This window comes from Lagenorhynchus albirostris, chromosome 1 (genome assembly GCF_949774975.1).
Source record: "Lagenorhynchus albirostris chromosome 1, mLagAlb1.1, whole genome shotgun sequence".
NCBI classification, from domain to species: Eukaryota; Metazoa; Chordata; class Mammalia; order Artiodactyla; family Delphinidae; genus Lagenorhynchus; species Lagenorhynchus albirostris.
This window is the reverse complement of record NC_083095.1, coordinates 79,406,756-79,434,634: the sequence shown is the minus strand read 5'-3', so window position 1 is coordinate 79,434,634 and position 27,879 is coordinate 79,406,756. Positions and strand designations below refer to the sequence as shown.

The 27,879-nt window shown below is 33.8% G+C and overlaps 1 protein-coding gene across 2 annotated transcripts in view; it reads left to right on the top strand.

Annotated features, from left to right (window-relative positions):
- DPH6 (diphthamine biosynthesis 6) overlaps nt 1–27,879 on the top strand; it is a 179,106-nt gene that overhangs the window by 17,375 nt on the left and 133,852 nt on the right. Inside the window, exon 4 of one of the 2 annotated variants that reach the window (XM_060147011.1) lies at nt 13,642–13,821. The exons of the other annotated variant lie outside the window; for it this stretch is intronic. Within the exon in view, the coding sequence (XP_060002994.1) occupies nt 13,642–13,821 (180 nt within the window). Of the gene's footprint in view, nt 1–13,641; nt 13,822–27,879 lie in introns of those variants that run through there. 2 annotated transcript variants of the gene reach the window in all.

Here is a 27,879-nt window from a genome sequence, read left to right as displayed (position 1 = left end):
TCAATCCATGCTGTCTTTGGAGAAATGGATGCTTTGCCATTATCTTTATAGTAACCGTCAGTTACGACATAAATTAATGCTAATGTTAAATCTTGACAACTTCTGCTTTGGAAGTTCCTACATGATAATTATAACTATAGCTGAAAGAGATGTTATCAGGTTGTCAGGGACTAAATAGTTCCTTCTTTTCCTGTGCAAAAATATTAATTTTACTATAGGATATTTTAAGGACATAAATATTGGAAATATATTGCTTTTATGGAAGAGATTGTATAACCAGGCTTTTATAGTTAAATCCATTTATAAAACACGGTGCAAAGATTCCAATAGAGGTCTTACATATTCTAATGAATAATTGAGTAATTATGGAAAAAACGAATTGAGAGGAGCTATAATTCTTCAAGTTAGACTTCACTTGTTCTAAGGAAAAGATGGAATTGCATTTTTTTAATCCTTTGAATATTAATGAAGAATTGAAAGCATTTAGATTCATTTTCATTTTAAGCATTCATTTATAACAGGTTGCAGTTTTGTGACTTTCATATGTATGTCAGTCTTTTGTTTTTGTAAAACTCTTTTTCCCCCCCAAATATTAGAGCTAATTTTTGAGTAGGAGGTACTTGTTTTTGCAAAGAGTTTAATTGACTAATTGCTGAAAATAAGTAGAAAGACTTGGAAGAATTTACAGAATTAAAAGTTTCCTAACTATTTTCTAGGAGTCATGAAAACTAATAGAAATACAATAAGCCTTTATGTCTCATAGATTGTCAGGTAATTATGACAGGTATATATATGTATATATTTATATCAAGCTGTTTTCAAAATATCTGGTTATGATATAGCTAATCTTTTATTCTTTAGAATTTCTTTAATATTAAAATGTCATTTTGGTTCTCATCTGGATTAGTTTGATATATAGATAACTTGTATTATTTCCTGAAAATATAGTAATTTTCAAATTGTGTGGGTGTTTTCCTTTTAATTCACATAAAGCAATGAAAGAGTTACTGAAGGATACATCTAAACATCATATCTCTATGGAGAATATGTTTAGGGATCATGTATTCTTTCTTTCTCCACCTGTTGGGAGCCACTTCTTACTGGATCTCATATCGCCCTCTTTCTTGGTTTATTCCCTAATTTCAGTGGAATCCATCATTAAGAGACTTCCTTAGAGAAATTACTTTCAAATCCTTGGATTTTGAAAATGTTCTTATTCTGCCCTCATATTTGATTGATAAATTGGTTGAATTTAATATTTTAGAATGAAGGTTATTTTTCCTCAAATCATTGAAGGCATTGCTCCATTGTCCCCTAGCATTTTGCCAGTGAGAAGTTTGATGCTAATATGATATTTGTTCCTTTTTAGCTGACTGTTTTTTAAAATTAATTAATTAATTAATTTTTGTCTGCGTTGTGTCTTCGTTGCTGCACACAGGTTTTCTTTAGTTGCGTCGAGCAAGGGCTACTCTTCATTGTGGTACACGGGCTTCTCATTGTGGTGGCTTCTCCTGTTGCAGAGCACAGGCTCTAGGCATGCGGGCTTCAGTAGTTGTGGCACGGGGGCTCAGTAGTTGTGGCGCACGGGCTCAGTTGCTCTGCGGCACGTGAGTTCTTCCCGGACCAGAACTCGAACCTGTGTCCCCTGCATTGGCAGGTGGATTCTTAACCACTGCACCACCAGGGAAGCCCCAGCTGACTTGTTTTTCTTCTCTGTTATCTTTTATGATTGTGTCTTTATGTTTGACATGCTGAAATGTCATAACAGTGCACTGGAAATTGAAGGTTGTTTCCCCTGTATCCCTTCTGCAACTTCCTATTGAGTAGCAGCATATCTCTGTCATCTTTCTCTTAATGATGGTTTAGGGTGGCATTAATGCAGGTGAAAGCCAGTCACAACATGGCATTCTGGCTGTAGCCATTAGGTCAGGGATGGTTTTGTTAACCTGCATTGTACCAAATAGAATGAAGCCTAAGATGATGGATTGTTGGCAGAAGATAAGGTATTTCTCCTGTGCAGAGGGATGTGTGGATATGAGACCTAGAACTGTTGTGGCTTTTTTTGGGGGGTGGCAGGGAAGAGAATATGCTGTCAAATATGACACACAAAACATGGCAGAGTCAATAGAATTGCAGTGTGAGGATGGCTCTGCAAAATGCTCTTCCATTATTTGTTTGATGATTTACCCCCCTTTGACTTTCTTTATTCCCTTTTGCTAGTACCCTCACTGGTCAGACTTTAAATCTCCCAGATTGAATTTTCATGTCTCTTGTCTTTTTTCACATACTTTCCATCTCTGTATCTTTTTGTTGTACATTCTGTGAGGTTTCCACTTTAAATGACCTGCTTTCTTGTTGAAATTTTCTTTTTATTTTAGCAATCATATTTTCAGTAGCCAAGAACTTGTTTATTGGTTGTTCCTTTTTTAATAACAATCTGTTTTTTCTTCTATAGATATAACGTCCCTACATCCATTTTAAAATACAGATTAGAGATTTAAACATTATCTTTCATTCCCTAAAATATTCATGTTTTCTTTGGGTTTTTTTTCTCATGTTTCTTTCTCTTTCATGTTGTAGGCTTTTCTCAAATGTCTCGGTTACTTGTTCATATCTAAGCATAAGGCAAGAGGAAAGCTGACTGTGAACGCTTTTGACATTAGAGTTTTTCCAGCCTCACATTTCATCCTTGTTATACCTAGAGTTCAGAATAATGTGGCCTCGTTTGGTTCCTTTCTTGGCTTTCTTCTCTTCCATACAAACAGTAGGTTACAGCTTCCTCTGTTGATTTATCAGTTGTCGTTCCTTATTCTTCTGCTTTCTGACTCAAGAAAACTAAATGAAATTCCTTTTCCATTGGTGTCTCCCCCGTTTTCTTTGTTTTTTGGAAATTATAACTTTGTTTTCATTTTAATGGAATCTCTTGATCCAGAAATATGTCTTAATTTCATTACAATGGAATTCATTTAATATTCTTCCCTAAGTTGAGTATTCAATTTCAGTCTTCCTCTTCTAATCTTTGGTACTTTTCTTCTTTCATGTTCCTTTTTGCATTAGGCATTTTATCTTGGTATTGATGATGTTAGGTTACCTAGTGGACACTTGTAATTTGAATACAACAATAAGTGAATAATGATCTTTTTTCTTTTTTAGATAGAATATTTACTATTGATAGACAGGCTTGTGAAAAACTTATTTTTTAAAACTGGATATTAATTTAAAATTTTTAGAAAACATCAATTGCTACTTTACTCTTTTTATTGGTCAGAACTCTTTTGATTATAAGGAGCAGAAAGTAATGTTCAAGCTAGTTTAAATAAAAAGAGAATTTACTGACAATGACCTAAAGATAAGTTTAGCTTCAAGTAGATTAGAAACAGGATACAAACTATGTGACCAACCCGCCTGCTGGGCTGTTTTTATCTCTTGCCTTTCTTTTCTTTTGATTCTATTCTCAGTCTGGACCCTTGTAGTTAGAAGATGGTTCACAGTTACATTTTCCTACCTAGTAGGAAAAGCTCTAATCTTAAATAGCTAGAGGGAAAATCCACTTATGTTTCATTGTCACTCAGTGGCCTGACATGTATCATCCATGAACGCGTTGTTGTTGAGAGAAAATGATTTCATTTGATTGGACAGGCCTAGATCCTGTGCCATTCGTGGAGCAAGAGACTGAGTCGTGATTGCTATAACCACATCTACTGTGGATCTGTGGGAAGAACAGAACCCACTGTTGGAAGGGTAGGTCTCCAAATATAAAGCAGGCTGTGGCCGGTAGAAGGCTGAACTATGGCAGAGGGTAAAGAGTAACAAGTTTCCTGAGAATAAATAGGTTCCAACTGCTTACAAACTTGAGAACCATTCTAAATGGTTCTTTCGAGATCTTCCTTTTCTCCCCACCCCTCCCCCCTTCTTTTCTTTCCTCCCTCCCTGTCTTCCTTCCTTCTTGGCTTCTTTCAAAAATAGTTGACCACTGGAGCTACAACAGTAAGCTTATACTCTAGGACCTATATATTCAGTTGCTCATGATTTCTCCCCTCAATATCCTGTAGACATGGTAAACTCAACAAGTTCAAAACTTATTCATTATCTTTCTGCACAGACTTGCTCCCTTTTCTGTATTTCCCTCTTAGTTGAAAACATCGTCATTTACCCCATCACCTAAGTCTAACCTGGGACCTCACTACCAGACTTCCACTTTCTCTCAGTTGCCTCCCACCCCAACCATAACCATTTGATCTACAAGACCTTTTGATATTACTTCTATGACTTCGGAAGTTGACCCTTTGACTTCATTCCCACCGTAAATGGTTTCTTTATCTATACTGTGCAAGTCTTCTAACTGGCCCACTTGCCTTCAATATTGCCTTGTGCACCCTCCAGCCTTGCTACCACATTGTCATCAGCTGATCTGCATACATACTTAAATAACCCACCCTTAAGATAAAGTCCAAACACATTAGCCTGGCAAAAAAAGACTCTTTAGGAAGAGGCCCTTGCAAGCCTACCTGTCTAATCCTGATCCTGCCATTCCCACACAAGCTTCTGGGTTTGAGTTATAATGAACTAATTAGGTTTCCAGGAGATTGCTTTTTCATATCTGAGTCTTTGCCTATGCTTTTCTACGCCTTTATCTGTTTGTTCTCCTGAAGAATCTCTTGTTGCTTCATACCCTTCTATGGAATAGGCTCTAATTCACCTTCCTGTCTCTTCCTTGGCAGCTTGTCCGTACCTCTACTGTGCTTCTTAGGATTTTATCAATACTAGGATTGTTTTTATGATTGTCTCTTGCTAGACTGTGAGGCCCTCAAAGACAATCTCAGTACTCTTCATTTTTATATCTCTAGTGTCCAGCTATGTTCCTGGCATATGGATGACTTTTAAAGGATAGTTGAACAAATTAGTCCAAAATTTAACAAATTATTTTTATATAATAATTTATCTAATGCAGGGGAGCCACAACATTGTTTAAAAATATGATGTAAAACCATTGGCAAATTCATTTTATTTTTGTTTTTTTCATTTAGAAGCTTAAATAGAAGTGAAACTTTTTTTCATCATAGTGAAACTTTTCAAAATAGGGTGTCCTATCAGATTTGGCAGTGTCACCACTAAGTGTACCAAGAATAATTTCCAGCTGCAGAATGTTTTATAAAAATGCTAAGCAGACACTTTTTCAAGTTATTTTTCATATATATACCTTAGAAAACCTGCTTATTATGGTGGAAAATTACTTTGTGGATCTCTTTTCACTTTGAATCTCAGGGAAAAACCCTAGATAATTGGGTGGCTTGAGGCAAATCCAAAGGGTTTAGAGCAGGAGGCACATATAAGGTGGCCTTAAGATTTTCAGGAAGAACCCATAGAGCTAATTAAACAGGCCCATAGTCCTGTACAGATTGCTTCTGGCTCTTCAACATTGCACAGCTTGCCTCAAGTCCTGTTGGTTCCCAAGATTTTGGACATTAAGCCTAGTCCCTTGGCACAAGAAATGCTTTGCTAGTATTGATTCTGGACTCCAAATAGGAAAACTCTGAATTAGCACAGGCCGGTGTCATTTTGACTCCCAGGTGTGGCTTTATTGAGGCTCTGGCCCTTTTAATGGTAAAGTCAACTATGCATGAGAAAGTACATGATGGATGATCTGTCTGGAAATAAAATGTTGGATCATACTCATCAATTATTACAGTTTGTAAACTTATCACAGGTCTAGAGTCTTCATCTATAGATTTCCCCTAAAGCCTGGAAAACATGACTCCTTCATTCTAGCAAAACTATCGTTCTGTCTCCTCAACTTTGAACTTTCTCCACTTAGTATCAATGAATGTGTGTGTATATCACACATGCACTTATATACTCTTTCTTTTTATCTTTTGCCTGATTCATTGCCTCTCTATAAATTTACCAACTGACTAATTTTTATGTCCTTGTATTCCTTTCTTCTACGAATTATAGATTTCTTTCTATCTTATCATCTACTCTATATATTTTAAAGTATGTTGGGTATGTTTGTCTTGTCTTTCAAATTTCTTGCTTTTATGCTTTTCAACCTCTGATGTTTGTGTCCTATTAACTTTTTGGACTATGCTACTGTTTATTTTTTAAGAAACCTTTTGTTAATGTCTACTTCTGGAGTTGTGTTGTCTAAGATGCTACATGTATGTTTCTGTCCTACAGTCTATTATTTCATTTCTAGACCTGTTGTTTACCATGTCTTTGTTATGTTCTCTATTAAATGACTGAGAACACATTACAAAGATTTATAAGTATAAATTACTTTATTCCTATATTGTTATCTTTACATTTTTTGTTACATAGGACTTTATTGGTGGTCACACAATAATATGATAGGTCTTGAACTGAACTTTTTATGTCAACTTTCCCTTTTAAGTAAGGAATGTCTTCATTTAGCAAGTTTGTAGTGCCTTAATCATAAAGTAGCCATAAAATCAATGATAATATCAATAAATATTTAGAGCTTATCTTTTTTATTGGTAAGAAATGATTTAATAGGGGCTTGTTCTGTGACATGTGAAAAAATTGAGTGAATTAAAGGGATGTGTTAGTTGACCTTGACTTTTCCTGTTAACTTTAACCTATACTACTACCATTTAGAGACTTTTATGTCTTTCATTTTGCAAACATTAATTGGATGCTTATAATGTACCACTACTGTAGAGTAAAGAAATGTACAAGATATAGACTCTGCCTTCACAGAGCCTAATGAGGTAAGACACATACACAAAGAAACTAATATAATGTAGAGTTGCCATTAGAGTGTACATTTAATAGGCTTGGGGATTCAGAGGAGAAAAAAGTCCCGTGTTGGGGAATCAGGAGAGGTTTTACAGGGGAAGTTACATTTGATATCCTTAAAGGTTGTTTCAATTTTGACAAAGGCAGGCATGGAAAATGACCAAGAGAATGTTGCAAATTTAGGGCATAGTTTAGCCACAGTCATGGAAGCAGGAAATCATGAGATATATTAGGCTAGAACCTAGCTCTTGGCTAGAGCTCAAGAGTTCAAGGAGTAGTGGGAAATAAGTCTGAAAAGGTAGGTTGAAGCCACAAAAAAGACTGTCTTAAATTTTAGACGAAGTTCAGGCAGTGAAGAGTCCCTAAGGCGGTATTTTCCAAACTCAGTTTAGTGGTCACATTTTTTCCCTTTAAATGAAAGAGGCTAGAATAAAATAGAAAACATCAAAATGAAGTGTATGTAGTAAGATTAATTATTATTTTGGGAAACATGCACGCGCGTGTGTGTGCATGCTAGGCTGTTAACATTACATGTATATATGTGTTTCTTACTGTTAAACAAATTGTCACGGTCAAACAAGTTTGAAAACCACTACCTTGAAGGATTTTGTAAAAGAAATGACATAGAATTATATGGTTGAAGGTCATTAGCGTGAACCAATAATAATGTAAGAAATGGATTAGGGAAATGGAATTCTGGAGATGAGGAGTTCAAATTGAAAACTGAGATACTCGGCTAGCTGAAAGGTTCTGAGGACCTGAACTGGGGGAGTACCAGTGGGAAAGTTGAAGAGGACATTGAAGAGGTGGGTTAATAGGGCTTGATGGTAATATTTAAATAAAAAGTGACAAGGAGTCTGTGTAAGGTACCTTGTAAACTGACAGTTCCATGGCTAATCTACTCAGCTTTCACTGGGCACTGTTGATAATGAAATGAATTACAATAGCTATCTATTACAAATATTGTGATCCTCAATTTTGCAGCACCCTATCTTTGTCATCTCTTTAATCTGGTATAGGATGGTATAGAAGGTGCTTCATATCAATCTGGGTTCATTTAATCAAGATTAACTCTTAATAAATGTTTGTCTTGATGGTCCTTTTACATTTTCTTCATAGGGTTGTATGTAGTACACGTCAGCTAAAATAGTCCATCATATTTCTTGACTCTAAATAAAAGCACCTACAGGGAAGTACAATGTATGATATTAATGCTTTTAACATAATAGTCATACATGTAGGTGGGATTCAAATTACCATGGTCTTTCTCCACTCTCTCACACTCTATAACGTATCCTGCAAACTCCTGCCAGGTTAGTCTTTCTAGAGTGTAGATCCAGTCACATTTGTCTCCTCATCAAAAACCTTTGCTGTTTACCATTGACCCCCTAGGTGCTCTGCAATATGACTTCATCTTATCTTTCATATTTTCCCAGTATTCCCCCACATAGAACCTGTGTTCCACCTGCACTAGACTATTGTCAGAACTCATTCTTCCCCATATAGTCCTTGTCTTTCCTGCTGAGTGCTATGTTTTATTCAGTTTCCTGAATAAATTCAGGAATTTCCTCTCCAATTCCTTCTTTAACGTGGCATCTCCTTCTTGATGTCGTCCTTGATATGCCCCCACTGAATGTAATATCTTCCTCTCTGGACCTTTCATGTAACATTGTATTTCTCTTATAGTACTTAATTTATCTTGATATCCAGAGCTACTGGCTCTGTTTTATTGTGTAATTTGTTTTTGTTGTGGGTTTTTGTTTAAAGGTTATAATTACTTCAAGGGGCAAGGATTGTATTTCATTCTTTTTTATTTCTTACGGACTATACAGGCATTGTGTTCAACTGTTCTCCTCTGGAATTCAGTTTTTCCATCTGTAAAATTTGGATATATCTTCCTTTTATCCTTTTTATCTGTTTTGAGAATAAATGAGAAAATATATGAGAGCCTCTTTAAGTTTCTAGAAAAAAAGATGCTGTATAAGTTAGTTTTTTTTTAAAGCCTGTCAACTTCATGTCAGTCTCAGATTTTCTTTCTCCTTTATTCCCTAGCTTCCAAAATAATCCAGTACAGCTAAATAAAGTCAATTTTTTCATCGCATACAAATTTCCATTAGTATATTAATATTAAGTAGTAGCTGCAAGTTGGCATGGAGATGAGTGTAATTCCTCTTGACTTTATTAGTACATTAATGCAGAGAAGAAAAAGAATGGTAATCGTTCAAATTGTGAAAGAGGTTTTAATGGGGGCAAATTTATATTATATATTGGATTGAATTTATTCTACTACATTTGTTGCCTTAATTTTTGGCCCTCTGAGTCTTTTTTAGACTCTTTCAGCCAGATAGTTCAACCTTCCAAGAGATGTGTGGAAATAATGTTTTCTGTCTAGTTTCCTATATGAGTAAACTGAGGCATGGATTGTTTCAAAAGAAGATAAAGAAGTGAACCCAAAGATGACAAAGGTTCTTATTAATAGATGCTTTTTTTTCCATTAAAAATTATTTTGGCGTGTTCTTTTAGGATTAAACTATGCTTATTTTTAAAATCAAAGCAGTATATTTGCTATTAACTCATTTGTAAAAAGCCTTAAGCAAGGACTTTCATGGAGGGTTAATGAACTAAATATAGAGAATTTTGACTTTTGAAATAGTATGTAAAGAATTAACAGATTTAAAAAATGGCCCTTAGAATGTCCAGAGGCAGTAAAATGGGACAATTATGTGCACTCCTGTATGTAAGAGCAATTTACCTTTCAATGCCAGCAGAATTTTCCTACCCTTATTCATAGAATCTATGGTGCTGAGGCATGTGGTCACTTTGTGTACTTGCACAGAGTAGGTGCTGAATGAGCAGTTGTTAAATTAGACTTACTAATCTGAGTCTATCTAACCTTCACAAAATTTAGCTAATATTGATCCCTATGGATTTCTATAAAAATAGAGACAAATCAGAAGAGGCAGAACTATTTATCAGACATTTATTTTCCCTTCCTTATGCAAAATACTTTGCTGCCTACTATAAGATTAGTTCTAGAGCCATTGACGTGGTCTATGGTCTCTCTTAAAACCAGTTCCCTTGTGAATTCTTTCCTACATACTAATTTTGCAAGGTGGTGAGGAGAGGAGGAAGAATCATCATCACTTTGTACATAACCCGTGGTCTTCCCTTTTGAGCCTTTCACAATTTCCTTCCTCTAATGATTTTTATTGGTTTCACAGTCATTTTTGTGACTTCTTAACCCTCACGCAAGTTGTACTGATTTTGAGTGGTCATATAACCTGGGCTTGATCACAGAAAGCTAGTAAGAATCAGGCTAGTGGACTTCAGTGCAAGATAACTTGATACTTTAAGACATGATTTCTTAATTTAGAGGGGAGAGGTGTTTTTGAACCCTGAAATTTTGTGCAAATTTTTTGTGAATGTAAATTTTTCTGGGGAGAGGTCCAAATTTTTATCATAGACTCACAGTGATCTGTTCTTTTCAAAAGTTTAAGAACTACTATTTTAACCATCAATTTCAGAAAGCCTTGTAGCCTAGGGGTACACATGACTACTCAGGTTAGGAATCTATTGTCCACTGAGCTATTTGCTATGAGATCAGAGGGAGCTTCTGTGGCTTCCAAAGAGTGAAGAGGAAAGTACTATGGAGGTAGCATCTGAGAGCAGATGGGGATGTCAGGCATTTCTCAAGAAAAATATTAAGATCTCAAAAATAATAGAGTGAAAAGTAGCATCTTATAATTTCAGGTAGGAAATGATGACCAGAGAAGGGCCAACAGGCTTGGACCTTGTGTGTGTTCTGGATGGTCCTTAATAAGCCTTTGGATTTTATGTTCTAAGAGAAAAGGATAGGGATACAAAAAGCAGTGTTCCTGATTTTCTCAAATGTAGCTTTCTCTTTTTGAATTTCTGTTGTGTTTAGTTACTCTTTTGGGTTGTTATTACATTATGCCTTGTTTTACATCATTATTTGCATATGTATTATATCTTCCTTGTCAGTTTATAGCCTCTTGAAGGCACAACTTTGTGTTTTTCAACTTTGGATACTCTGCAGTGTTCATCATGGTGCCTTGTCCATAAGAGGTGTGCAGAATTTGTCATTGTGTATTTGCCCTAGGGATGCTGTTGAAGATTTTCACCATATTACATGTTCAACTTTATAACGATCCAAGGGTGAAATTTCTCTCAGGACTTAGTCTTTATAGTGGTTTGCCTTACTATAACTATTAAGACGGTTTTTATTGTATGAACACTAAATCACACAACTCATTTTAGTTTCCTCTTTATATTGATTGTTAGAAAGCCCAGAGCCATGTGATTTTTTTTCAATTATTTTTGTCTTATTGTAATTATAGTTGCTATTGTTCATGTAGCACTACCTGCCAGGCACTGTTCTAATCTCTACACATTATATTCTAATTTATCCTTACCTCAACCCTGGTTTATTATCCCTGTGTTACAGATATGTCATTGAGGTACAGAGGTTAAGTAACTTGTCCAAGGTTACACAGCTAGAAAGTAGAACATGTACTTTTAATCACTGTGTTCTGCTGTCTCCCAGCATTACATATGTGTTAATTCATGCAGATATTACCATATAACAATACATATATAATACATATATAGACCAATAAGGCATGTGTGAATTAGCAGTGAGACAGAGGGGCAGGTATGTGGTTTGATAAGGGGAGGTTGAGTTACTATGTCTTGGATTAAAATGATCTATCATCTGCGATCTCATCTCATTTCAAAGCTCTCAGAATAGTTTTAGATTATTGCTACTCAGAGTATGGTCTAGGGACTGGTGCTAGTCCAAGAAGTGTTTGCTGTTGGCGCAAGGTCAGCTATTTATAGAAATTGAAGATAAGTATTTAGAAACTTTTATAGTAATTTGAGAGTAATTTTATATTTGTTGAATCTAATAATAAAAATTTGGCCTTGTGTTTTGTATCTTTTTAATTTTTTCTTTTGTAATTCATTTTAATTGTATTTTACAAAAGTGTTGGTCTTTGTAGGTTTGGAAATCTTTTTTAAAAAAGTGGTCCTTAACTTTTTTTGAGAAGCACTGGTTTAGGTAACAGCTTTTCAAGTTTTTAGGCTGTTTGAAAAAGAAAAGACATGATCTGTAGCTTGAAATTACATTCTAATCTAAACCTGGTTCTGAAGATGAATTAGGAATTGGTATATTTGGCTGCATTGTCAGTTTCTTGATTCTATGAGAAAAGGCCCTAAATTGAATGGACTTTTTAGGGAAGGAGGGCAGTTTTCATTTTTTTTCTTATATTTAGTACTTTTCTCAAGAAAGACACATTTTATTGATTACTTGATCCAGGATAATAGCATGAGGAACTTGTCTATCATTTATAGTTACAGCCTCCTTCCTTGACTTATCAAAGTAGCTAATAAGGTACTTCAAAGTTTTTTGTATCCAAATTTTTTCCTGGAATAACGGAAAAGCAAAAAGATAACAACAGCAACAGAACATTGCTGATGATGCCACCTTGGTGTGATAGCTTCTGCATTTATGGAAAGCAAAGATAGCTTCATTGAAATAATATTTGCAAAACCAGTTCAGTTTTTATTTTTTTGAATTTTATTCTATTTTTATACAGCAGGTTCTTACTAGTTATCTGTTAAACCAGTTCAGTTTTTAATTTTTCTTTTTCTTTTTAGGTGGGTTGGGAAGTCTTCTTCTATAATATAATATGTTGTAAAATAACTACGTGTTCAGTTACCAATCCTAATAGGGTGTTTTAGTGTCCATACAATTGCCGTCTTGTCTTTAAAATAATCTCTTTTTGGTGATCCCATAAAGTAGCATTTGATGAGTTCTTTTCATCACTTTTTCTTGGGATGTTTAAAAGCTGGTCTGCAAATAGAGAAATGGGCTAAGGATATGAACAGGCATTTCACAGAGAAAGAAATTCAAATAGCCAAAAAATGTTCAACCTCACTAACTCAAAAATGCAGCTATCACTTGGGCAGGATTAAGAAATGATACTGGTTTTGGAGAAGTGAGTACTTTTATGTGCTGCCAACAGCCCTAGAAATTGGTTCAGCCTTTCTGAGGGTAATTTGGCAGAACTCATCAGACAACAAAAAATACACTGTCTCTTTATCCAGCCCTTCCACTTTGGGGGATATATTCTAAGGAAATAAAGTTGTACTGAAAGATTTAGAAATGACTGGCAAACTAAATTATGGTGTATCCATACAGTGGATACTGAAGTTGCAGAAATCTATCTATCTATATATTATTAGGAGAAGGAAATGGAGTACCAAATACTCTGTATGGTATAATTACATTTTTGTAAAAGTATTTGTACAAATATATGCATAGAAAAAGAGCTGAAGGATAAATTTTTAAGTCTGTATATGGAAAGTATTAAGAGCATTGGTGTAATTTTTGCACATTGGAATTTTTGATTCTTTCCTCTAATGAGCATGCATTGCTTTTGAAGCTTCTTTGTTGAAGATTTGGCTTCCATCTTAAAATGCACAGAATGGTATAGGAGTCAAGGAAACCTGATAATCAACAGGATGTTGCCATTCCCCAGGTCCTTTACTGAAGCTTCATCAGGAGCCTGTTTTTCTTTTCTTTTTAGAGCTGGTTCTTGAAAGCTGTGTTTGAGGGGTTTGTTTGTTTGTTTTTTTGTTTGTTTTTTCCTTCTGTGACAAATGCCTATCATTTTCTAAACAAGAAAGCCAATGTCCCACTTAGGTGTGTGGGGTTCTTTTCATTCACTTGCAGCCCTGTTGTGTTAATACTGAATAGGCAGAGACAGCCTGACTGGTGGTGAAAGATGGTGAGCCAGCCTCAGGGCTTTTTCTGGTCAGCCCTAAACCTCTGATTGCCACGTTTTCCTAATTTCCCATTTCCAGGGCATCAGTAGAGTGACCTTGCTTGCTGAATATGACGCTCTGAATCCCAAAGATTTTCACATGCATTTGGAAGTGGGCAGCCAGGCGATTGTTTACAGGACTCTGAATGAACTGTGCGCTCACAGCAAGTTTGATAAACACACCATTTCCTCCTTTTATCAGCGAGATTGCAGAATGTGAAGTATGAGTTTCCAGTTTTACTCATTCTCCTCAACCTTTTCCTGTTTAAAAACTTAGACATACTAATTGGATGCTGATCTGTCCCTGTTTTTTATTTTGCTTACTGGTAGTTGACGGCTTATTCCACTACTTACCTAGGCAAGGTTTGGCAGTCCTTCAAAAATAAACTTTCCATGTATTCAACTTAAAGGAGATTCATCCCAAGGAATGTAATGTGAGCCCTAATTAACAGTAATGACTGCTAATCACTTTGCTTTTTATACTCCTTTAGGAGCACTGCTATTATCCAGTGTAGTTAAGTAAAATGCTTGTATATGAATCAACAATGCTGCATCCTTTTAGCAGCTATTGCTCACAGTCAAGCGTTGCATAAATTAGAGTTAACCGAAGTTGATTTTAGTATGCTACATTTCTTTTTATAATAGGAAACTAAAATACTTAAATATCCTGAATATTAAAGACATAACCTGTTTTTCTTTCTTTCTACTTTCTTTCTTTCTTTCTTTCTTTCTTTCTTTCTTTCTTTCTTTCTTTCTTTCTTTCTTTCTTTCTTTCTTTCTTTCTTTCTTTCTTTCTTTCTTCAATTATCCTTATGGTAGATGAAGAACAATATTGCAAATAAATTTTCTCATAGTTCACGACATTTCTCTTAGATTTCTTTGAAATTGCGTGTGACATACTCTTCATAGTCACAGCAGCACTTTGTTTCTGCTGTATGCATTTTATCAGATCAGTGAAAAGCAATAGGCTTATGTTTAATTTTTCTGGTTTTATGCATTTACTTCCTAGAGGATCTTACAGTTTCTTTAAATTACATGGCCCATTTATATAAACTTGGTTTATAGGATTGCGCATTCAATGTTCATTAAAAGAGGTTGTTTTATTATGTTTAGTGTATTATTAGACTATTATAAAAGCTTTCTGTTTATTTACATGCACTCAATATGCCTACAAACTGCCTTGCCTCAGGAGGAGACTAAGCAAAACTCATAAATTAATAATTTAAGGGAGCAATACTCAAGTAGCATTTTGGTTAAGTTAATAAGTTAAAGCCTTAGAGTCAGTGCTGGCCACTTCAACAATGCTTTACTTTTGACTTTTATTGGCTGAAAATAACTTGTTAAACTGGGGCTTTTGTAATAAAATGAAATCTACATACCAGCTGAAACCCCTTCCCCTCTTTTTGATTTATGAGTAGGTTGACATATTATTGAAGAATTTTTAACACTTTCACAGTTCTGCACTTTGATTTCAGAGAACGTGCTAATCTCTCTGGAAGTTTGAGAGTGACGAAATGAATTGTATACTGTTTTTCTAGGGAATTTGGGAGTCTTTATTAGAGGCCTTAGTTTTATTTTATTTATTTATTTATTTTTTGAGCCGCTCTGTGCAGCTTGTGGGATCTTAGTTCCCTGACCAGGGATTGAACCCAGGCCCTTGGCTTCGGCAGTAGAAAGCACAGAGTCCTAACCACTGTACTGCCAGGGAATTCCCAAGGCCTTAGTTTTATGATGGTACCTTTATTAATGTTGATTCGTCTAACGTCTAATGTGGTGTTATGATTTGATATATATTAATGCATTTCTCATTTTACATATTATCTCTAGTAGTCTGGTCATGATGTTTTAATTCTTATAGCTATATAGTGTTTCAGCAATTCAGGACATTATTTTTAAATTACCAAAATAAATAATTTAATTTTCCTTTCCCATTTACATTATTTGTGTCAAAAATTTTAATTTTTGGTGAATAAACAAGTGGAAAAAACTTAAGTGGTAGGGTAATAAGAATCTTTGTATTTTATATACTAGCCTCATTGTAATACATTGCAAACATATATATTAAAAAAGATCTTTGGCACTGTACTTAATCGAATTTAGTTGCAAAGAATTGTAACAGGGAATGATGTGAGAGGACAGAAAATACATGGAAAGCTTGAATGCTATCTGTATGTAATTATACGATTAGTGAATATTGTTGTATATAACTTATTTCTTTTATATCCCCGAACTGTTGCACAATAGCATAAAGTTCACATCTCTGAAGAAAAACTTGTTTTTTCTATTTTGCTTTGAGTTTGAGTTTTTACATGTAATAGAATTTCGTTTAAAAATGGTGAGGATTTCAATTTTGATCCTTTTTTTGTTTTGTTTTTTTGCAGTTTGTTTACTTTCATGTGAGGGTGATGGATCTGTAGCTGTCATTTTTCCCAAAGAGGGGACAAATGGAATTGGCCTTTTAGACAAAAGTATGCAAACAGACTGCATTCTTTCTGTTGATAGAATTATGGAAGGATTGCATGAGGTGCCACATTCGTTTTCCTATTGATTGTGAAGAAGATTTTGCAATGGGGTGCTGTTTCCATTGGATAAGGAGGTGCTATGATTAGTTACCTTTCTCATGAAAGCACTACAAAGGGAAATGCAAAATGTGTGCAATGCGGTGTTCTCAATTTGACAGTTGTTTTTGTTAAGTTTTTTGCCCCATTGAAGTTCAGCCTATTTTAGAAAAACATACATTTTGGTTTTTTTCCCTTTATTAGGCTTAGTAGATTACCATGCATTTGACTCTTTAAAGAAATTACACATTCTAGACGTTTTTCTCAGCTTCTATTGTAAAGCTTCAAAGCTAATGCAACAGTGCCCTCTATAGTCTTTTAGTGAACAGTAGATAAATGTAGATGATTTGGAATATTCAGGTAAGAAGCAGGATATTTAAATTTAAGTTTTGTTCAGACAAGAGACTCCTTTTTCCTAAGCAGACATTCTTGTTTTTCACTAGTGGCTTTACTTTAAACAAAGGGAACAAAAGACCATTCTGAGTTTTCATTTAGAATTATTGGCTACCTCTTGTTATCCAGTGGTAAATCTCAATTTTATCAGACATTCATCAGAGTAATTTGAGATAGAAGGAATCTTACAAGCTTTACTGTCTCTTCATGAAATATCTTTTTGAAGTTGAGTTCCAATAGGAGTATTTCAAAAAATAATTTAGTTCCTTTGTACTCATTTCTTCTATTTAATTAGAGCCTGAGTGGGCTGCCTAGAACTTAACTTTTACTTGTTCCTGAATTGGGTAACCCAGGCTTTATACATGACATTATTTAAATTCAAACTAAGGGAGTTACACAATGACTAAAGTATTTGTCATTAATTAGCATTGATTTAAATTTTAGATTTTCCTTTCTCTTTTTTGGTAACCTATTTGATCATATATGTCGATAGCTAAATTTTTCATTGTAAAACAACTTTATGTACAGCTGTTAAATGATAGTAATAGAAGGCATCATATTTAGCTGTGATTAGAAGAGAAAAATTTCAAGTGCTAAGTTTATTTTGCTTCTGAAAGTATTTTAATAAAAAAAGCATGGGCCCAAATCCTAGCTTCTCCTTGTATTCACTATGTAATATTGAACACATTTCTTAACCTCTGAGCCTGCTTTCTCATCTGTCAAACGGGAGTGAAAATAGCTTATCTTTTGAGGTTTTGTAAGGGATGAGAGATAATGTGTATTAATTGGCCAAGTCATTATAGATGCTCACATGGTAACTTCAGTCCAAAAATCAGTGTGAAGGTAAGTGGTATTGTTTTACATGGGGAAGTTTTAATATAAATCTAGAACACATTTAATGCACTATAGATTTCTTTAAAAATTCTGATCTCATAACTTCTGATGATTTATGTGAATATGAAAGCTGGCATGGCATTCCTTGGTAATGTGGACTGACAAAGTGAGATGGTGCATTAACTTTCAATTCCCTGCAGACCTCATCCCCAAACTTCTTAAAAAGGCCATGTTTATTAACTTTACTTTAGTATACATTTACCCACAAACCAATAGTTGGCAACATGTGAAACTGATAATAAATGAAACTCAAAAAAAAGGGAGTCTTTTATTTTTTTCCCTCAGTATATCTGGGAACAGTTAGGATACTTTTCATTTACCTGTGTTCTTAGAGGTAGTCTAGAGCCCTTATTCTACTTTCTAGGTAAGCGGCTTTTGCTTTCTTCACCTGGCTGCAAAAAAGACGTGTAAAAATAGATGAAGGTGGAACTTTTCTGGTCGAAGTGGACTTGGGTCACTAAAGACCCTCCCCTTCAAAGGAACAAAGTTTAAAAATCACTTGGTACTGTACTGTAAATGTATATGTGTGTACACACACACACACACACACACACACACACACCCTCTTTTGTGCAAAGGCTTTGTTCTACTTTGGTTTGAATACAAAGCACTTAATTCTTTACCTGGCACATAAAAGATGCTCAATTAATGTGTGCTGACTACAAAATTTTTTTAACATCAGGGCTTTTTTATTTATATGTAAGATTCGAGATATCATATGTATTAAAATTCACAATTTAATGCAGTGACGTAATATTACAGTAACTGTTTCTCTGTGAACCATTTAAAACAAGCACACCTTCAGAGTAATTCATATACTTATTCTTTAAAGTCAAATTGTTCTAACTACAAATAATAATGGGAAATGAAGTTTTAAAAATTCAGAACTTGTCTTCAAAACGTAAAAGCTGCTTTATTCCACAGTGATGGATTTAGCTAAATATTCAGGCATTTCACATAACCCGATGATAAACATAATCTTTCTCTAAGAACTACTGAATTGAATTTTCTCAACATTCTGTAAAGCATTGTTTTTCTTGTAAGGTTCTTACTGTGCTTCATATTGATTTTGAATAACCTTGAATTTAATATTATAATAAAGCACATATTGTTTTTAGTATATCACTTGGGTTAACATTGAGAACTGCAAAAGCATCTTTTTAAATCATTTTAAAGAAGCAACCAATGTTTAAGCCTTTACATTGAAAATGAACAAGCTCTTAATAAACCAAATATGGTAGTTCTTTTTAAAATAATGGCCAGTTGCAGTAGGAAACATGTTTAAAATTAAATTCTGGTTTACAAGACTGACAAGATGCTGTCTACCAAAAAAAACTAATAAGGTATTTTTTCTTTGCAATGGAAGTACCAAATTAGGAATTCGCTTAATTAAAATAGTGATAAATGTAGATTACATTACTGAAGACAGTGAAATACAGCTGCTCTGTCTAGTTAGAGCCTGCATGATTTACCCAGACTGTACAAAGAAGCAATGGAGCAGCCACTGCAGACTGTTAGAGGAAATGTCCTGTTTATTCTACATACATGTCTTTTTTTAATTAAAATGTCAGTGATAATTTTATAGCAGTCCTCTAAAAAAAAAATCCTTCTTTAAATTTCTTCAAGGTGGTAGAATGTGAGACAAGATCATTACCACTGCTGAATGAAACCTGAGGAAAAAAATAGCATTTTATTATTATTTTACTAATTCAGTTTTCTTTATTATAAGTTGATATTGAAATATGTGCTGAAATTTTTTTATTGTGAGTCTTGCATGAGAGAAATGTGGCAAAAATCTTTGAATATACATTTTATTTAAAAATCTTTTGGAGCTACAAGCAAGGTTTGGGTGGAGCCATAAGTAGTACTGCTTACAAAAAAAGAAGTGTGTATGTATACTGTGGAATTCTCAAGGTGGGTATATCAGGATTAGCTGGGTGGTATTTCCTCCTCAGCTCCATCACTGGGTTGTGATGGGGAATAATATGTTGTCAGTGTTTGGAGACCAAAAAGAGGTTGATAGCCCTTGTTACACTGTATATTTTCACCTTTTACTTTAATTATGACCAATGATATCTTCATAATTACATATAGTTCAGAAAACCAAGGTTTTATGTAACAAGAAATGTTGGGGATTTCTTTGTTTCCAAGGGCTGAGTGGGGACTCTGGAGTCAGACTTGTCTGTGTTCCAGGCTCTACCACATGCTAGCTGTATGACCTTAGTTAATTTCTCTAGCTTTCACATTTATAAAGTGGGGCCTTCACATTTGTAAAGTAGGGCTAGTGATAGTACCTACATCATAGGATTGAGCATTAATGGGACAGTAAAATAGATCATAAAGGAAGCCTCAATAAATGTTAACTATTACATTATTATCATTATTATTATTTTTAGTCACTAAGTATTATGCTTCTTTTGCATTAGAGCGGTAGAGCATTGCTCATAGTTAACTAACTTAAGATCATTGTTATCTGTCCTGGTTTATCTGTTGATCTGGTCCTTAGAGCAGTTAACCATGCTCTTCTGTGTCTTCAGGCATAGTGTGGTAGAAATTCTGCTACTCCTTATTTTGTCTTTAATTGTCTTTCCTCTTTGTGCTTCAGATATCAGTTTCTTTGACGTTGGTGAATATGATGTCAAAGCTTATGCATTTCACTATGTGTGTTTTTGACTTTGCTTTAGCTTGATATTGCTGGAATTAATTGAATATTTTCCAGGGTTCAGTTTTTCTAAAGGGTCTTGCAGTTGCCACCTACTAAAATCTTATTAACCGGAAAAGCTTTGTAGACAGAAAATGGTCACATCAGTAGAATTTGAAAAGTTTATATGAGAAAACAATGTGAGGAGGAATTCTTCACATGATTTTATTCTGTATGCTTTTTTCTTTGAGCTTCAGTAAGGTGATAAATGCAAGAGGTGCAAAGATAGGAAGTCACATACTATATAACCATTATTCATAATGTTTACACATGTTCTGTGAGTTGTAGAACATTAACATACGTTTATTTTTTCTCTTGTTTTTTTTTCTAGGTTTTTTTTTTCTAGTTGCTAGAGATGTAGATGATTTAAGGCATAGTGCCTGTCTCAAGGACTTAGCACTTTGAGTTTTAAGGGAAAAAGTTACTGCTATGTATTCATCAGAATTATTATTTGTGATGAAATCTTTGCTCTTTTAAAAATATTCCATGTTTCTTGTAGTGTACCTTTGTTCCATGAGTTTGCATTCATCCTTCCTTGTCTGGCCATTGTCACTGAGTTTCTCCTAAGAGTCCTGTGGTCTTTAAGGCTCAGTATTGCTCCATCTGAGCCTGTTTGTGGATTATACTTACGAATCTTGATTTAGCTTATAATTTTGATTAATACCTTCAAATAACTTAGTAGTTTATTTTTAACCAATTTAGTCTTAGAGTCTCTAAGCTTCTTCCTTGTCCTGGTCCTCCACAATGGAGAGTGGATAATTACATGTTAACAGTTTTTCAGTGCTTCCACCACAGTACTAGTTTTGCCAAAGTGAAGTGTGATTTTGTTCTAAATTAGGTCAGACTTCCAATTCAGTGTATCCTGAGGTCATTAATTAGACGCTTCTTACTGTTTTAAATTAGTTGCTTTGGAAAGCCAGAAACCACCTCTCCGCTTTATTTATGGAAGCATCATCATATTAATTTCAGATATTCTTTAGGGTTGTCATAGACTAGTTTCTATCAAAGACTATGTAATTTATACATTAATTTTAGGTTAATATCAAGGGGCCTTGTTTTCAGGTGGAGTTCTCAAATCTTTATGCTCAGGTAGAAATTTTGTCTTCAGCTTTGAGTAGCTTGATTTCTCCTTCATGCTATTGAGCATATATAGTTTCTTCTCAGACTGTCACTTGTGTATATTTTAGACAAAACAGTGATGTATAATAGATAAAACTAATCTAGTTTGTGAAGATTTCACAGAGTTATAAGATGCCAAACTTATGTTGATGCTTTCTGTATACTTTATGGTTATTTGATAATTACTGATTCCCTACTGTGTATAAAATCAGTGCATTCACTGAATTCCCTGTTTTATATAATGGATTTAGTGTGACTACTCTTTACTCCATGTTTTTATTGATTTGGAATCAACAGATCAATCAAGCAATCTGAAATGAAAATGATTATGAAGCATTTACAGTCAAGAAAAGTTTAAGGGAAAACACAGTAAGTTACAACTTACTGTTACTAATTAACATAGTAGCTAAAATATTGTTTTATAAAAGACATAGCTTGTAGATTGTACACATTTCAGTGTATAATTTTTATCACCTGGACAGTTTAAAGTTGTGTTTTAACTGTGTTTTGTAAAAGAAATGAAAACAGCAGTCTTTGTATCTGTCAACTTCATAGAAAACAAAATGAGGTTCTAGAAATTTGTTTTGTTATTATTTAATAGTAACTAGTTTCTTTCCTTGTATTCAGTCCAAGACTTGGAATAAACATTCTAAAACTAAGTGTTATTATAATTTATTTTCTTAACTTATTTACTTAAACTATTTGGTACTTTTGTAGAGTAAAAAATCACATTGGCATTGATGATATATATCCCGTTTGCTTTCTTTGTCCAATTATTAGATTCTAATAGATCTGACTTTTCTACATTCTTTTTTTCTATTTTTTTTGTTTTTTTGCTTAACTGTTTCATCTGTCTTTTACCTCTCATGTAGTCAGAAGAAAGCTTCTTTTTTTCTGACACTAGCTTCTTGGTACTCCTCTTGCAGACACACACACAATTTCTTTATTCAATGGAATAGCTTCAGTGTAACCTTGCAGTATCCTCACCCTTGTTCTTCATACCTTGTCCTTTATCTAAATTATTACTTAATTTTCTTTGATACTTAAAACAATTGATTCTTAAAGAAAATATATAAAAGTATAAGAAAAGATCTTGCTCAAAATTCAGTCATTCAGAGTTAGCATTTTGACATATTTTCCACACCCATATATTTAACACACATACATAGATATACACACACACTTTGTGTGTATAACTTTATACACTGATTTTTTTTAGCTTAAAATATCAGTTTTTCATGTCACTAAAACGTCTTTATGAATATAATTTAATGACTACTTAATATTCCATCATGTGGCTGTATAATAATTTCCTTAATGATTCCCTAATTTTGTAAATTAGGTTGAATCTAATTTTTACTATAAATAATAGCACTTTGATGTGGGTACATCAATTATTGTCTACATTAAAAAAATTAATTCCTTAGGATAGATTTTCAGACAAATCTATCCTAAGGAATTAATGGATCAAAGTGTATGATGATTTCTGAAGCCATTGATATATATTGCCTAGTTGACTTCCATAAATAATAAACCTGTTTATGCAAATATTATTTGTATTTGGAAATTTTAAGTCTTTATTTAATAAGTATCTGAAACCTCAACTTGGAATCCTATTTTTACAGTTCCTGGCATTTGGTGAATACAAGCTGGGAGTAGCATTCTGCCCATCTTTGACTGCATTTTTTTCTTCGAGCAAAACCAGAGATACGTATTAGAGAAGCTCAGTCATGAAATGCAAGATATAGGGTGATTTTTTTTTCCCCTATTATTGTGAGAAGTCAGTCTCCAGTGATTTAATGGAGCTACATTCCATAGATGGTCAGCTGCAAAGTGAGCTGAATCTTACTACACTGTATACTATTAATGTGCCATGTGGATGAATACAGATACAGATATGTATACAGATATATATATATATATACACATATATATTATTTTTTAAACAGGTACAATATAACATTAATTATAATTCATTTTTCTCCAGTAAGTTCTGTTTTCTGACTAACCATTATGTTCTCCTGGATATCAACTGGTATATTTTCTATTGGTATCATTAAGTTTGGCAGTATTTATAAATGATTTCTAATTTTCTCTCGTTAAATAAATGATAAAATATTGGATTAATCATGGTAGATTAATCATTTTAGGTGTGTATATATATATATTTAAAAGTCAAATGTAACATTTTAGGTAAACTTCACACTCTGCAAATTATTACTGCAGGTTTAAGCCATTACTTTATGTCCAATAGAAAATATCTGTTTCTCTTTTTTTTTGAGCTTGTGTTAGTAATGTTAGCTATTTTATGATGTCATTAAGAACAATCAAAACTATAGTGCTACTATTTTGAATTTAGTCTCTTAGTATAGTAATAATAACAGTAAGAATAGTACGTTCATTTGTAAGAATAAAACAAATGTTTATTTTATGGTAACTATTTCTAAATGATTATTTAGACTTTGGAAAAAGAATATTAAATCACCTTTTTAGTGTTTTAATTACCTTGTGCTGTTGGTCTCTTTACTTACTCAGAAGTAATCTTTCCATGTTTACTTGTATTGTTTAATACAATTAGGGAATACTGGTTTCTGTCACAAATTTTGCTTTTAATGCTTATTTCTTGGTAGTTTCTTGTTACTGAGATGAAAAGTATTCCCATCACACTGTCTTGGGCATGTAAAAGAGGGAGTGTGCGGGAAGGTGGTTGAGAAGGGGCATTGCTGCTCTTCTCCAAGTTGCTGGGTTCTCATTTTGTTTCTTCTACTTTTTGGCCCTAAATACATCTACATATACACCCTATGTACACTCTTACGGTTCCATTCTCTCCCTTTTATTTTTTTCTCTCACTCTTAATCTACCTTTCCTTTCTGTCTTCCTCTTTCACCTCTCACACATGTCTGTGCATGCACGTACACACATATAAGTGAATTTTCAAGTATTAAAAACAAAGATTGCAGGATCTAGATCTAATTTAATTACTTAAGTTTTGCTAACATTTCCTCCCTGTTTTTCATTATTTAAATTGTGGTCATCTGTAATATTATGTGTTTTTATGAGTACAGGCTGTTCTGTTCTTCACTGTTTTATGTCTCTCAATGAAGAATAAATGGTGGAACTAGAAAAACTTAGACCAGAGCTTCTCAGTGCAGATGAATCATCTGGGAGTCTTATTAAAAATTCATGTTCTGATTCAGTTGGCCTGGGTAGAGCCTGAGATTTTTCTAACAAGTGCCCAGGTGATGCCATTGCTACTGGTCTGAGGCCACACTTAGAAATGTGAGGTTTTAGATGGGTTCTCTGCTGAGAGTACCATTCATTTAGAACAGGAATATTTGAGTTTAAAAGTCACTTTCTTCACACATTAGCTATAAAAGTCTAATATCTCCAAGGATAGGGAGGTACTTTCTTTTAAATCATAATTTGCCGTGTTTCTACAGTTGTTCTGTAATTTAGGCAATTGTAAAGCAGGTGATTTAAAATATCCATGAGTCTTGGATCTTCTGTGATGTTTCATATACAGCTTCCCTAGTTTAGTTTGCTACCTAGTGTAGACTAATGAAGATATGTATCAAGGTTTATTTTTGATGATTAGATTTACGGTATATTATCTCCCACTGATATCTGAAATTTTTTTCTGCTGGGAGGTTTGTGAGTGAAGGTTAAGGGTGGGGAATTGGGATCAGGCATGGAGGCTCTAGTGTAGATGAGAATTAGGTTACTGTAGGGAAATGCTTTTATTCTTTTTCATCCCTATGGTTATCACTAGGAGAATCACGGACAACTGGATTGAAATGAATTACCTGTTAAAAGTGAGAAAACCACCCAGTACATATGCAAGAGTTTTTTTCCCATTACACTTTTGAATAAGATGTCTTTTAACTAAAGAGATCCACACAGCTTCCTGTACAAAAGCCAGCAGCTTCTAGCAATAAAGATGTTTCAGAACTGATGGGCTGATCTTATAAAGGAGATGATATGGCCAAGTTTTTCAGATTGGCCCATTATTTGCAGTCCAGTAGTCAAATGTGGCTACCATCGAAACACCTGCATCTTTGAAGCTGGTAATTGTCGAGTATCTTGGTTTACAACATTGTTGAGGAAAATGATCAAATTACATAATGCGGTTGGTTTCTGAGGTGGCAGAAGCCATGTACTCTATTATAAACTCCAAGGAAAAAAGGTGGGAAGCCTTTCCCTTGCCAATAAGCACTGCACTTGAAATTAATTGTATTTTAATATATAACAAAAAAGATTTCATCCAGCATGGATTTTGCTTTTTCAGCCCTTTTCAAACATTATTTTAGAACTAGGTACAACATTTAAGTTATATTTTCAACCTTACGTGTCTGTGTACTTTCAGTGAATATAGATTGCCTTTTCTTTAGTCAGCCTACATTTAAAAAGCTTATGTTTTGCCATAATACAGTAGAATTATTTGTGGTAATGTTACAAGTCTCTAAACTGCATGAACATTATCCTGCTGTTTTATTGTTTTATAATGTAAAAGTAAATGCAAGCATTAAGAAATGTGCAGTGCTGTCAGGCTCCTTCAGAATTTAAGAAAATTGCCCCAACTATTGAAGAACTGAAAATAATCTTTCAGGTTGCAAAGAGCAGTTGTTATAATATTGCCTAGCATTTTGCTTTCTTTTTACTCTAACCATGGTGGTGATTTGAGTCAATGCTGAAGAAACTCAGATTTTATTTGATTTCAGCAAACTGCTCTTGCCTTCTAAGAATTACCTATAAAATAGCATAGTTAAAAATAGGAAGAAAATACAGGACTCATTCTTAACTCTGCACAAGCCTAAACAGTAAATGTGTTTCTTGTAATAGTAAAAATTTTGCAACCCTACTTCTTCATCCAATTTGTGAATTTGATATAATAGCCACAAATAGTATGTGTTAATCACAAAACTGTGAAATTATGTTGCAGGGCAAGCTCTTCATAAAAATGAAACAAACATACAAACAAAATCTTAAAGCCATACCATACAGAAAAGTTCTTATGAAGCATTTTGGATTTTTAAAATGTAAGGATGGAGATATTCCTTATGGTTTTAGCCTTTTGTCCTATCTGTTTTAAAATATTCCCATTTAAATGCAGATTTTGATTTTCCATCTGGGAGTAGGTAGAAGCCATTCTATTACACTACTAAAAGAATAATCCACTTTAACACAACATTTCTCCCTAAAGGGATGGTCTTTTCTAGTCGTAAGGTATTATTTTTCTCAGAATGATATTAACATTCATGATGTAGCGATTTTATCTTGATTTGAAAGATGTTTTGTTCTGGCAGTGAAAGGGATTAGAAGAATGTCCTTTGTATCCTGTTGCTAAAAAAATAGCCTTACCTTGCTCAAGATTAGGTATTAGTGATTTTCAAAGTGTTTTGGGGTGGGTGTATGATTTATATTTTTATAACATAAAATAAGTCTAGTGAAATGGAAATCGCCAGCTTCATTTAATTGAATTCTTAAACGTTGGGTTGTACAAATATACATATTTTTAATAGATCAAGAAGCATGTTTGAAAATTTCTAAACCTGTTAGAACATTTTTTTGCTTTCATTTTCTTTATGCCTTGTGAAGAAGCCTTTGGGGTACATAAGAAAAGTGTTAGAGCAACTAGTTACAACATTCAGTGCCATAGATATGTTGGTTTTGCCTCACCTAAATTTATTAAACCTTTAAGATAAAGAGGGATTACATTAATTAAATGGAATGTCTCAGAAGAAGAAAGGCTCTGAAGGCCTCTCTGCTATTTGTTGGGTAAAGTCTTGGCGTGCAGAATGTAGCTATCCAAGGCTTAAAGCATGTTGGGACCCTGTGTGGGATGCCAGTGCCATGCCCCTAGGCACGCTGTCATTCAGCCGCAGATTAATTAACCAGAGGCTGCAGAACCTCACGCTTTCAGTCAGCCCATTCTTGAGGCAGAAAATACAAGGTTTTTAAAACCTTGAACATTCAAAAAAGTTTTTATTTCCTTAACAAAATCAGAGTGTATAGTGACAGTTTTTCTGGGAATAGTTTTATTATACATATATAAATATATATGTGTGTATATATATGTATATATACATATTTATAATTTTTGTCTCTTTGCACCAATGAGTGATTTAAATGGATTAAAATTTTTTTAATCCATGCAGAGGATGATGTGTATAGCCTCCAAAGAGAGGATTTTTCTAGTGTCACTGTGCATCTTTAAAACTTCCTAATTAATGACATTAAATCACAGTGAGTAGTGAGCTCTTAATTATGATTAAGACTTATGAAGTTTCAATAGAGTCAACCTAAAAAAAATACATTTATATATCTGAGTGATCACAAACGATACATTCACATTTTCATTAAGACCATTTTTTATCTTCAGCAAGGACATTTCCATTCATACATGCATAGAAAGTATTTTGAGGTGAATGAAGATTTTTACACTGTAGTGTTTTGTTTACACAACACAGTTTTAAAAATAACTTTTAAAATAACTGTTTTAAAAATAACTTAACATCTTATCTGTATATTCATCTATAGAAATGAGTACATTAAATTTGAAATGAGCCTTTATTTCCCTTGTCCATTTAGCTTGTTTTATAATTATATTAGGCAT